The sequence below is a fragment of the Oncorhynchus masou genome, chromosome 3 (assembly GCF_036934945.1).
Source record: "Oncorhynchus masou masou isolate Uvic2021 chromosome 3, UVic_Omas_1.1, whole genome shotgun sequence".
Taxonomy (NCBI): Eukaryota; Metazoa; Chordata; class Actinopteri; order Salmoniformes; family Salmonidae; genus Oncorhynchus; species Oncorhynchus masou.
This window is the reverse complement of record NC_088214.1, coordinates 48259606-48272029: the sequence shown is the minus strand read 5'-3', so window position 1 is coordinate 48272029 and position 12424 is coordinate 48259606. Positions and strand designations below refer to the sequence as shown.

At 43.9% G+C, this 12424-nt stretch overlaps 2 protein-coding genes across 2 annotated transcripts in view; one reads left to right on the top strand and one right to left on the bottom strand.

The window, feature by feature from the left end:
* Nucleotides 1-289: 289 nt before the first annotated feature.
* On the top strand, nt 290-1330 carry LOC135508394 (adiponectin-like). Its single transcript, XM_064928548.1, has one exon. It carries the CDS (start codon nt 310-312, stop codon nt 1162-1164), a length of 855 nt encoding a protein of 284 aa, XP_064784620.1. The 5' UTR covers nt 290-309; the 3' UTR covers nt 1165-1330.
* Nucleotides 1331-11891: 10561 nt separating this feature from the next.
* saga (S-antigen; retina and pineal gland (arrestin) a) overlaps nt 11892-12424 on the bottom strand; it is a 16605-nt gene continuing 16072 nt past the window's right edge. Inside the window, exon 15 of the mRNA XM_064928535.1 lies at nt 11892-12122. Coding sequence (XP_064784607.1) covers nt 12014-12122 — 109 coding nt within the window. The 3' untranslated portion in view covers nt 11892-12013. The remainder of the gene's footprint in view (nt 12123-12424) is intronic.

The window sequence follows — 12424 nt, the reverse complement described above, 5'->3', positions numbered from 1 at the left end:
AACTTTGGAACTTTAGATCTTATGTATGTGTGTGTGTGTGTGTGTGTGTGTGTGTGTGTGTGTGTGTGTGTGTGTGTGTGTGTGTGTGTGTGTGTGTGTGTGTGTGTGTGTGTGTGTGTGTGTGTGTGTGTGTGTGTGTGTGTGTGTGTGTGTGTGTGTGTGTGTGTATGTGTGTATGTGTGTATGTATGTATGTATGTATGTATGTATGTATGTATGTATGTATGTATGTGTGTGTTGTGCGCGGTGTGTGTTTTTGCATGTTTCAGGGGACAAAGGGGACCCGGGTCTGGAGGGTGCACAGGGAGAGATGGGGCCCCAGGGAGCAGAAGGGACCTGTCCTGCGTCCTGTGAAAGTGTTCAGGGCCGTGCAGGACAACCAGGGATACCCGGACCGGCTGGGGCCAGGGGTCTCCCCGGAGTAGCAGGCCCTCCAGGGACTACGGGGACCAAGGGTGAAACAGGGCACATGGGTTCCCCTGGGGTCCCCGGGACGAATGGTGAGAAAGGTGAACTGGGGGCAAAGGGCGAGTGCAACTGCACTAATGGAGCAGACGGGGCAGACGGTCAACAAGGGATCCGTGGGCCCAAGGGAGAGCAAGGTGAGTTGGGCCCTAAGGGTGCCGTGGGTCTCAACGGTAAAAAGGGAGACCAGGGTGACCTCGGTATGACGGGCATTCCCGGGCCATGCTCTCCAGCCATCCAGTCCTCATTCACCGCCGCGCTCGGCACAATTTACCCGCTACCGGACAAGCCCGTGCCGTTCACCCAAGTCATCACCAACCGGCAGTTTCATTTCGACCCCATCATAGGCATCTACAGGGCACCAGTGAATGGCACCTATGTCTTCAGCTACCACCTGGCGGTGTTTAACAAGGTGCTGAAGGTGGGTCTGTTCCATAATTTCAACCCTATCGTGAAGACCACGGAGCCAGCCCTACTGGGCACCACTAACCACCAGGTGGTGCTCCATCTGGTCATGGGCGACCGGGTGTGGCTGCAGGTGAAGGACAACATCACCAACGGCATGTATGCTGACAATGAGAGCAGAAGCACCTTCTCTGGCTTCCTGCTCTACCCCGACTCCTGCGACTTGCCCTTGTTCCGAGACTTTCCTCCAGCAAGCGCTCCAGGTGGTGACGAGGGGGACTATAGTTGGGGGTAGATAGAGGGGCCATCCCCCATCGCCTTAGTCCGTGAGAGTCAGTTACACAGACACAGGTTACATACACATATAATTGGAAGACACACAATCCACACACACATACATTAACAAAGTTCTCGAAGTTAACACCAACAGAGCACCTTCTATAAATCAAAAGGCATCTACAATGGCCTGTTAGCTCTGGGCAGTTTCCTATAACATTAATGAATAAAATGTCCTACAAAACGACCTATTTGTTTGACTGATTTGTTTATCTTAATGAGTGAGAGTGTGCTCATGATTGTATTGCTTAGCAAAATCACGTATTCTTGCATAGTGCAGATTTAGGACATTTCATTCCTGGAGGTTTGTGACCTCCACTTTCACACATCAGCTCCATATATGAGAACAGAATCTCAGTTTGCTAGTTTGAACTTATCTTCTTTTTGATACAAAAATCCAACTTCATGTCGCTACTCACATGTTTACGATATTAGCGGTCTGATAATAAGAGCTATATTTTTGGGACATTAAGAGCTATTGTAAAATAAAAAAATAAAAAAACCTGCATAAGACGGATAATATTTTCGACTGCATGAATACATTTTTCATGTCGTCCACAAGATTTCATTAATGAACAGAGACGGTATGGGTGTAGAGCAGGAGCTGCAACAGGACATGTGTGCTAGCTGTTTTCAAAGTAAAGTAAAGTATCTAATGTTACCTGACCATCGCTCCAGCTAGCTAGCTGTCGCCAGGTTAGTTATAAATAAGGGCCACCAACAAGCAACGTCAGTTCGTTAGCTAGCTAACTAGCCAGCTGCCTTCCTTCAATACTTGGTCACTTTTCTGACAGACAAGACAGGAAGCTTATATTTAAAGCCACAAAGCATTGAGCTAAAGGCTAAAGCTAGCGAGCTATCATACCAAACAATTGTGTGTGTGTGTCTGTAGACTGTACACGGCTCGTTCAAGACAATCCCACCCCAGCTAACAAGGCTTGACATACCAAGTTTTGAGCATCACCCTCTCTCTGTCATGAGGTGAGTATTTAATAATTATCAACAATTGTCTATATGCTGTAGGTATCTAGCTATAGGTGGTTATTCCCTCCACCTAATAATGGCAGAGATGAAAGGAATTCGGATGGATCATTCAATTATTCAATCATTCATTTATTCTCAATAAGATGAGATTGAAGCTGGCAGTGCTGACAGTGACACAACACATATAGGCTGAAACAACACTTATGCTATTTCTTGCCTTATACGGTATGACTTTGTTCAGTGCATTTGGAAAGTATTCAGACCCCTGACTTTTTCCAGATTTTGCTAAATTACAGCCTTATTCAAAAATGTATTAAATTGTTTTTTTTCCTCATCAATCTGCACACAATATCACATAATGGCAAAGCAAAAACAGGTTTTTAGAATAAATAAAAAAATCTTTAAAAAATAAAAATAAATAATGAAATAACACATTTACATAAGTATTCAGACCCTTTACTCATTACTTTGCAGAAGCACTTTGACAGTGATTACATCCTCGAGTCTTCTTGGGTATGACACTACTACTACTACTACTACTACTACAAGCTTGGCATTCCTGTATTTGGGAAGTTTCTTCTATTCTTCTCTGCAGATCCTCTCAAGCTCTGTCAGGTTGGATGGGGAGCGTTGCTGCACAGCATAAATACTGGAGGATGAGACAGGAGGAACTCTAGAGCTCTGTCAGTACCATCGGGTACTTGATCATCTCGCTGACCAATTCCCTTCTCCCCTGTTTGCTCAGTCTCCCTCGATTGCTCTAGGAAGAGTCTTGGTGATTCCAAACTTCTTCCATTTAATTAAGAATGATGGAGGCCACTGTGTTCTTGTGGACCTTCAATGTTGCAGAAAGATTTTGGTACCCCTCCCCAGATCATGCCTCAACATAATCCTGTCTTGGCGCTCTACGGATAATTCCTTCAATCTCATTGCTTGGATTTTGCTCTGACATTCACTGTCAACTAGGGGACCTTATATAGACAGTTGTGTGCCTTTCCAAATCATGTCCAATCAATTGAATTTACCACAGGTGGACTCCAATCAAGTTGTAGAAATATCAAGGATAATCAACAGAAACAGGATGCACTTGAGCTCAATTTCAAGTCTAATAGCAAATACTGAATACTTTTAAAAATGTACATTTGAAAAAATGTAGAAAAAAACTGTTTTCGCTTTGTCGTTATGGGGTTTTGTGTGTAGATTGCAGAATCATTTGTTTTATTGAATCAATTTTAGAATAAGGTAAAGTAACAAAATGTGGAAAAGGTCAATGGGTCCGAATACTTTCCAAAGGCGATGGGATGTATAGACATTATGGACAGTTTATGGATACAATATGTAGTGTATCTGTAGAATACGTAGGATAGAATGGTACAGCAAGAGTTAAATAGGATAGGACATGACTAGAATACAGTATATACATATGTGGGTCAAACAGTATGTAAACAATAATAAAGGGACCAGTGTTCCATGTACTTAGGGGCAGCAACCTCTAAGGTGCAGGGTTGAGGAACTGGGTGGTAGCCAGCTAGTTACAGCGACTAAAGTTCAGGGTACTGTTCTGGGCAGAGGCCGGCTAGTGGCGACTATTTAACAGTCTGATGGCCTTGAGATAGAAGCTCTCTCTCGGTCCCAGCTATGATGCACCTGTACTGATCTCCCCTTCTGGATGGCAGCGGGGTTAACAGGCCGTGGCTCGGGTGGCTGAGGTCCTAGAAGAACTTCTTGGCTAGCAGGTGCTGTAAATGTCGTGGAGGGCAGGCAGTATGCCCCCAGTGATGCATTGGGCAGACAGCACCACCCTCTGGCGAGCCCTGTAGTTGCAGCCTCTATAGGTTGAAGAGGCGCTGTTGCACCTTGACCACACTGTTTTGCTGATCTTTTTCAAGGGTGTCAAATGTTGGAACTGATTATATTTTTTCTTGATGTGAAGTTGTTTGACTTGAACTTGTTTGTTTTGTTAAATTTGTTTATGTTACAATAAACACATTGACTTGTTAGTAAATGCAGCGGGTTCTGTACATTTATGAATCACTGTACATCTTTGCCAGCTGTCCGTTTTGTGATGAATTAATATGTATTAGGAGTATATATGATAATTTCCAATGAAATAAGGGCAGTAAAAAAATCCAAACAATAGCATTAGTAACTTTATTCTTACAAATTTATGGGGTGATCACATCAGAGCAAAAGCAAAGTAGCAGTTACTAAAATTACCACACTTGAGAATAAAGTTCAGAAATCAACCTTGGTAAATATATAAGACATACAGTGGGGCAAAAAAGTATTTAGTCAGCCACCAATTGTGCAAGTTCTCCCACTTAAAAAGACGAGAGAGGCCTGTAAGAGATCTGCATGGAGGAATCGGCCAAAATACCAGCAACAGTGTGTGAAAACCTTGTGAAGACTTAAAGAGACTTACAGAAAACGTCTGTCTTTGCCAACAAAGGGTATAAAACAAGGTATTGAGATAAATTTTGTTATTGACCAAATACTTATTTTCCACCATAATTTGCAAATAAAATTCATTAAAAATCCTCCAATGTGATTTTCTGGATTTTTTTTCTAATTTTGTCTGTCATAGTTGAAGTGTACCTATGATGAACATTACAGGCCTCTCTCATCTTTTTAAGTTGGAGAACTTGCACAATTGGTGGCTTGACTAAATACTTTTTTGCCCTACTGTAACTAACTTTTGCGATTGCCATATCAACAGAGTTGATTGTAATTGTTTTCAGTGAAGCTCAGTCAAACAATAACAGTAAAAAACTTCTCACAATTAAAATACAAAACTTCCATTAAAGCATTAATATTTGATGATAGAGGGCCTCATGTTCATAATATTGACAAGAGTATTGTCCTCACTATAGTGCCTGTGAGAGGAAGCTAACAGACTATTGAGACGCAGCCAGTGTGTTGACAAGGAGAGGTGTTGAATGTGCCACCTGGAGGTAAGTGTGAGGAGAAGGGGGAGAAGTCCAAGGGCAAACAAGACATTGCTCAGTTTTCGTGGTGAAAGGAATTGCAAGAAGTTGGCCATCATGGCAAGGAGCTCCAGGTGCTGCTGCAGGTACAAGGCATGCTCCGCCTTCAACTCTTCCTGTAACACACACATCAGGTCATGTTGGAAATGTAGGGGTTAGCGGTTAAGTGTAAGGGGCTAGGTGAGAGTAGCCTGGTAATGGTAGGGTGTAAGGGGTTAGCGGTTAAGTGTAAGGGGCTAGGTGAGAGTAGCCTGGTAATGGTAGGGTGTAAGGGGTTAGCGGTTAAGTGTAAGGGGCTTGGTGAGAGTAGCCTGGTAATGGTAGGGTGTAAGGGGTTAGCGGTTAAGCGTAAGGGGCTAGGTGAGAGTAGCCTGGTAATGGTAGGGTGTAAGGGGTTAGCGGTTAAGCGTAAGGGGCTAGGTGAGAGTAGCCTGGTAATGGTAGGGTGTAAGGGGTTAGCGGTTAAGCGTAAGGGGCTAGGTGAGAGTAGCCTGGTAATGGTAGGGTGTAAGGGGTTAGCGGTTAAGCGTAAGGGGCTAGGTGAGAGTAGCCTGTTAATGGTAGGGTGTAAGGGGTTAGCGGTTAAGTGTAAGGGGCTAGGTGAGAGTAGCCTGGTAATGGTAGGGTGTAAGGGGTTAGCGGTTAAGTGTAAGGGGCTAGGTGAGAGTAGCCTGGTAATGGTAGGGTGTAAGGGGTTAGCGGTTAAGCGTAAGGGGCTAGGTGAGAGTAAGGGGTAATGGTAGGGTGTAAGGGGTTAGAGGTTAAGTGTAAGGGGCTAGGTGAGAGTAGGGGGTAATGGGTGTAAGGAAAGACTAATATGTCACCTTTCTGTCCAGAAACTTGGATCATCTCCATGTCCTCCTCCCACACCAGACACCTCTTCTGAAACACTGTGTTACTATCCCTTAACTCTGACACACAACACACAAACGTTTAAATAGGCTAGCATTCCTAATAGTGTGCGTGTGTGTGTCTGTGTACCCATGTGTTTTTGGCTGGATCAGCAGGATCCTCATGTTGACGGGAGAGCCAGCTGCACTCAGCTGGCCAGGTGCCTAAACAGGATATGTCATCACACAGGGAGAAAGAGAGGCAGGAACAGTGGTGCCCTGTATGTCCTGGGTTCCCCTGGTCTAGGCTGGGTTACTGTAAAAGCACTTTGTGACATCTGCTGGTGGGGAAAAAAGCCATTCAAATTTGTTTGGTTGATTGTATAAGTAGAAGTGATGTCAACTTACCCATCAGGTAAATGGCTGGGATGTCGTCCACTGAGTCCACCGTCCTCTCCACCCCAAACACCTCTACTTCCACCCCCAACCATCTGTGCTGTCTGCAGCCCAGCTCCCTCTGACCACAGTTTGAGGCGTCAGCTTACCAGACTCTTTTTGCATTTGGGCAATAGTGTCTGAGAACGAGATCAAATCAAACACAACTGAGAATGCACATCAACTTCATAGAACAGTGAAAACACTTCTCACAACCACCACTTCTCTAGCCACCCTTTGCCGTAACAGCTTAGCACACACTTGGCAATCTCTCAACCAGCTTCAACTGGAATGCTTTTCCAACAGTATTGAAGTTTCCACATATGCTGAGCACTTGTTGGCTGCTTTTTCTTCACTCTGCGGTCCAACTCATCCCAAACCAACTCAATTGGGTTGAGGTCGGGTGATTGTGGAGGCCAGGTCATCTGATGCAGCACTCCATCACTCTCCTTCTTGGTCAAATAGACCTTACAGAGCCTGGAGGTGTGTTGGGTCATTGTCCTGTTGAAAAACAAATGATAGTCCCACTAAGTGCATACCAGATGGGATGGCGTATCACTGCAGAATGCTGTGGTAGCTATGCTGGTTAAGTGTTCCTTGAATTCTAAATAAATCACAGACAGTGTCACCAAAGAACCCTCACACCATAACACCTGCTTCACGGTGGAAACCACACATGCGGAGATCATCCATTCACCTACTCTGCATCTCACAAAGACACGGCAGTTGGAACCAAAATTCTCAAATTTGGGCTCATCAGACCAAAGGATAGATTTCTATCAGGTATGAAGGTTAGACCCAGATGCAGACCACGTCGAATAAATAATAGTTGAATATCCCAACAGGGGCCGTCAATAGACCGGTCAAGGCAGGCAGGGGTCAGTAAACCAGAGGTGGGGCAACAGTACCGGACGGCTGGCAGGGTCAGGCAGAGGTCAGTAATTCAGAGGGGGGGCAAAGGTACAGGTCGGCGGTCAGGCAGGCGGGCTCAGAGTCAGGACAGGCAAGGGTCAAACCCAGGAGGGCGGGAAAAGAGAAACTGGAAAAGGCAGGAGCTGAGACACAAAACGCTGGTAGGCTTGAACAAACAAGACAGACTGGCAACAGACAAACAGGGGATAATGCACAGGGGATAATGGGGACGATGGGCGACACCTGGGGGGTGGAGACAATCACAAAGACAGGTGAAACAGATCAGGGTGTGACAGATTTCCACCGTTCTAATGCCCATTGCTCGTGTTTCTTGGCCCAAGCAAGTCTCTTCTTCATATTGGTGTCCTTTAGTAGTGGTTTCTTTGCAGCAATTCATGATTCACACAGTCTCCTCTGAACAGCTGATGTTGAGATGTGTCTGTTACTTGAACTCTGTGAAGCATTTATTTGGGCTTCAACTTCAGAGGCTGGAAACTCTAATGACCTTATTGTCAGTGCTGAAGTCAGGTGAAGGAGAGCAGAGAATTGTGAACAGGCGCACACTTTATTTCGGCAGGAGAGACGCAGCTGCGTCCAAAAATCTCCAACCAACAAGGCAAAGTGTAAAATGAGCACAAACAGTCACAACCGTCAAATGTATACAAACAGGCTTCGTGAAATAACACGAGAGAAAATGAATGCAAGCCTAGTGCGTACAAAAACACGCATGACACAAACAATCTTACACAAATACATGAGGGGAAACAGAGGAATAAATACATGTAGATTGATTGGGAATGAAAACCAGGTGTGCAGGGAACAAGACAAAACAAATGGATACATGAGAAATGGAGCGGCGATGGCTAGAAAGCAGGTGACATGGACCGCCGAACGCCGCCCGAACAAGGAAAGGAGCCGACTTCGGCGGAAGTTGTGACACTTATGCAGCAGAGGTAACTTGGTCTTCCTTTCCTGCGGCGGTCCTCATGAGAGCCAGATGGTTTTTGTGACTGCACTTGAACAAACTTTCATCGTTTTTTAAATGTTCCAGATTGACTGACCTTCATGTCTTAAAGTAATCATGGACTGTCATTTCTCTTTGCTTTTTTGAACTGTTCTTGCCATAATATGAACTTGGTATTTTACCAAATAGGGCTATATTCTCTATACAAACCCTACCTTGTAACAACACAACTGATTGTCTCAAACGCATTAAGAAGGAAAGAAATTAGTCAAATTAACATTTAACCAAGGCACACCTAATTGAAATGAAGCTGGTTGAGAGAATGCTGAGAGTTGCTAAGCTGTCATCAAGTCAAAGGGTGTCTACTTGGAAGAACCTCAAATATAACATGTTTTGATTTGTTTAGCACTTTTTTGGTTACTACATGGTTCCATATGTGTTATTTCATAGTTTTGATGTCTTCACTATTATTCTACTATGTAGAAAATAGTTGAAATAAAGGAAAACCCTTGAATGAGTAGGTGTGTCCAAACTTTTGACTGATATGTGGAGGTTGAGATGTGAGTGTCCTGGTAAAAGGAGATCAAGGTCATGTTTTTCGGGATGCTCTTCCTCAGAGGGAGCAGCATCAGAAGCAGCAGGCTAGAGCCTTCACAATAACCCCTTCAGAGAGGACACTAGGTACAACACAGCCTGCCTTTTCACTTACTACACACACACACACACACACACACACACACACACACACACACACACACACACACACACACACACACACACACACACACACACACACACACACACACACACACACACACACACACACACACACACACACACACACACACACACACACACACACACACACACACAGGTTAGAGCCTTCAGATACATACCCTCTAACCGAGCACATTGGGAAACACTCTGCCCCCTTACGTACACACACCTCGTTACCTCACACCACACACAAATACATCTCATAAGATCCTTGGTGCCTTTATATCTGGAACTTATGACCATGTGTTTGTTTGTGTGCTCATCAATTCCTATGTGTGTGTGTTACCTGTAGGATGTGGTCGAGCTGCTTCAACAGCTCCATGTCTGTTGATGTTCTTCTCTACTGAACATGTGTAGGATGTGAGGGTTCGTAAGGTACTGTAATTCTGTATATATTATATGTGTAGTGTCACTGTTAACACGGACAACTTCAATCTCACCCAGTGGTGCAGGTGTAGTGGTGGCTATATGGAGGCATACTCAGTATGCTCACCTATTTATATGAAGACATACTCACCTATTCTCACTAATTACCATTGAGAATAATTGAATGGTTGAACAATTGAACGATCCATCTTAATTACTTTAATCTCTGGCATTATTAGTGGAGAAAAGGACTACCTACAGCATATAGACAATTGTTGATAATTAATTAATACTCACTTGATTGCAGTGTCATGGTCAAAACGTTGTGTGCCAAGCTGTGTATGCTGGGGCTGGATAGTCTTGAACAATCCTTGTACAGTGTACAGACGGACACGTGGAAGCACACACACACCTGTTTGGTATAATAGCTAGCTAGCTTTAGCCGTTAGCGTTGATGCTTTGTGGCTCCCTGTCTCTGTCATGTCTTGTTATGTCTGTTCCTGTCCTTTCTCTTCACTCTGTCTCTCTCTGCTGGTCTTTTTAGGTTACCTTCTCTGTCTCTCATTCTTCAGCTGTTCTACATCTCCCCTAACTAGCTCATTCACTCTTTCACACCTGTTCTCTCTTCCCCCTCTGATTAGGTCTCTATTTCTCTCTCTGTTCCTGCTACTTTCAGTGTCTGATTCTTGTTTGTGTTTTTGATGCCAGAAGCAAGCTGTCGTCTCGTTTGCTTCCACCTTGTCCTATCCTGTCGGAGTCTGCCTGGCAGGTGCATCCTGCACTATACTACGTTCTTTTTGTTCCATTGTCAACGTTGGAAGAGGATTTATGCCATTCCTGTTTTTCATTAAAGAACTCTGTTTTCTGTTAAAACCGCTTTTGGGTCTTCACTCAAGTACATAACAGTCTCCCTGTTGTCTGTCAGTAAAGCCTCCAAGCATTGAGGTAAGACAGCTAGCTAGCTAGCTAACTAATATTACGAAAGCTAGCTAACTAACTAATATTACGAAAGCTAGCTAGCTAACTAATATTACGAAAGCTAGCTAGCTGGAGCGTTGGTCAGGTAACGCCGGATAGTCATACAGCTTTTGCTTTGAAAACAGCTTGCTCACGTATCCTGTTGCAGACCTTCCTCTCTATGCCCACACCATTTTTGTTCATTAATTTAATCTTGTGGACGGCATACGAAAAATGAATTCATGCGGTCAAAATTATTTTCTGTCTTAGTTGTTTAAGTTCGGATATTGATCGACTGAATTGTGAAATAACCTTACAATATATTTGACTTCCACTATATTTGGGTGAATTGAGACTCAGTGAAAGCAGAAGGGTATTGAAACATGTTTTGATGGTATATGGACCATTTGGTACAGGTGGTTTTTGGAACAGATGTATACTCCTCAATAGTATCTAAAGTGATTGGTGATGCATTGTGATACAGGGAGATACAGTATGTTGTTTTGTGATTTGTAGTACATAGATTTGATGGTTGTTGCTTGTGTTTTGTTCTGTATATTGCTCTTCCTCACCTAAATCAAATGTAAGCTCTTGGTCTTTGTCTGTTTTGGATTGGTTTGACCGTGCGTCCGTCTTTGTGTCGTTCATACTTATTTGTGTGTGACTTGTTGAAGCACAACAACACCTGTAAGGCAGCCTTACACTCTTACAAAAAAAGCGTTTCAAAATGGTTATTTAGCTGTCCCCATAGGAGACCCCTTTTTGGTTCCAGGTCAAATCTTTTTGGGTTCTAGGTATAACCCTTTTGGGTTCCATGTAAAAACCCTCTGTAGAAAGAGTTCTAAATGGAACCCAAAAGGTTTATTCAAAGGGTTCTCCTTTGGGGACAGCCGAAGAACCCTATAAGGTTCTAGATAGCACCTTTTTTCTAAGAGTGTGCCTCCCAGGTAGATTTGAATCCAACCCCAGCTGTTACCGTTATGGGCTTGAGTAAAGCCTGTGTTGACAAAGTATCTTCCCTATATGAAAGGATGCTATGAAAATGTAATACTATAGCTTTTGTGAGAACATCTCTAGCTTTTAATACCATAACGCAAGTACAAGACAGTTGGTCTTAACTGGGCATATATTTGTGCTTGCAGTGATCTAGTGCACTACACTTTTATCTACTAGATAACGCTAATAATAGTCAATGTAACAGAGCATCTTTTTACATGACTCAAAATGGCCACCATTCACCTCACAACATGGCTGCCAAACTCTTTATTAAAGACAGGGATGGATGTTACATTACTCTGTGCTCACGGTGACCATAAGACAGTGAGTGAAATCCTGCCGATTACAAAGCTGTCTACTGATGGTGAGGCTGAAATACAGACCCCCTAAGCTTTGTGAATAAACTATAAATCATCCACCAGCAATGTTCTAAACTACCTCTAAAGGTGAATCAAACACCTAACCACAATTGTTTTGACTGCTATCGTTATACTTTTTACTCAATACTATCACCGTTTTCCATTCTCATTGCATGGAGTACTGGAGGCAACCACAAAGGGGTGCTGTGACAGAGGCTGCTTGGCCAGCGACGAGGGGCCCTGCTCAGGAAGCGGCGTCTCCTGTAGACACGTTGCCCTCCTCTTCATCGTCGGCCATCCCCTTCATGTAGGAGCGCTTGAACTCCTCAAACACCATCTCCTCTTCCAGCTCGCTGCTCCCAAGAAATGTGTGGATGGACAACCGGACAGATGTAAAGCCAGAGAGGTGGCAAGACAAGAGGACAGTCAGATAAGCAAGAAGGTAGGTGTATGAAAAGACAGACAGGTGTATGAAAAGACAGACAGGTGTATGAAAAGACAGACAGGTGTATGAAAAGACAGACAGGTGTATGAAAAGACAGACAGACAGACACACACAGACACACACGAGTCAGGTAGGCAGCCAGAAAGACAAACAGGTGTATGAAAAGACAGACAGGTGTATGAAGAGACAGACAGATAGACACACACAGAC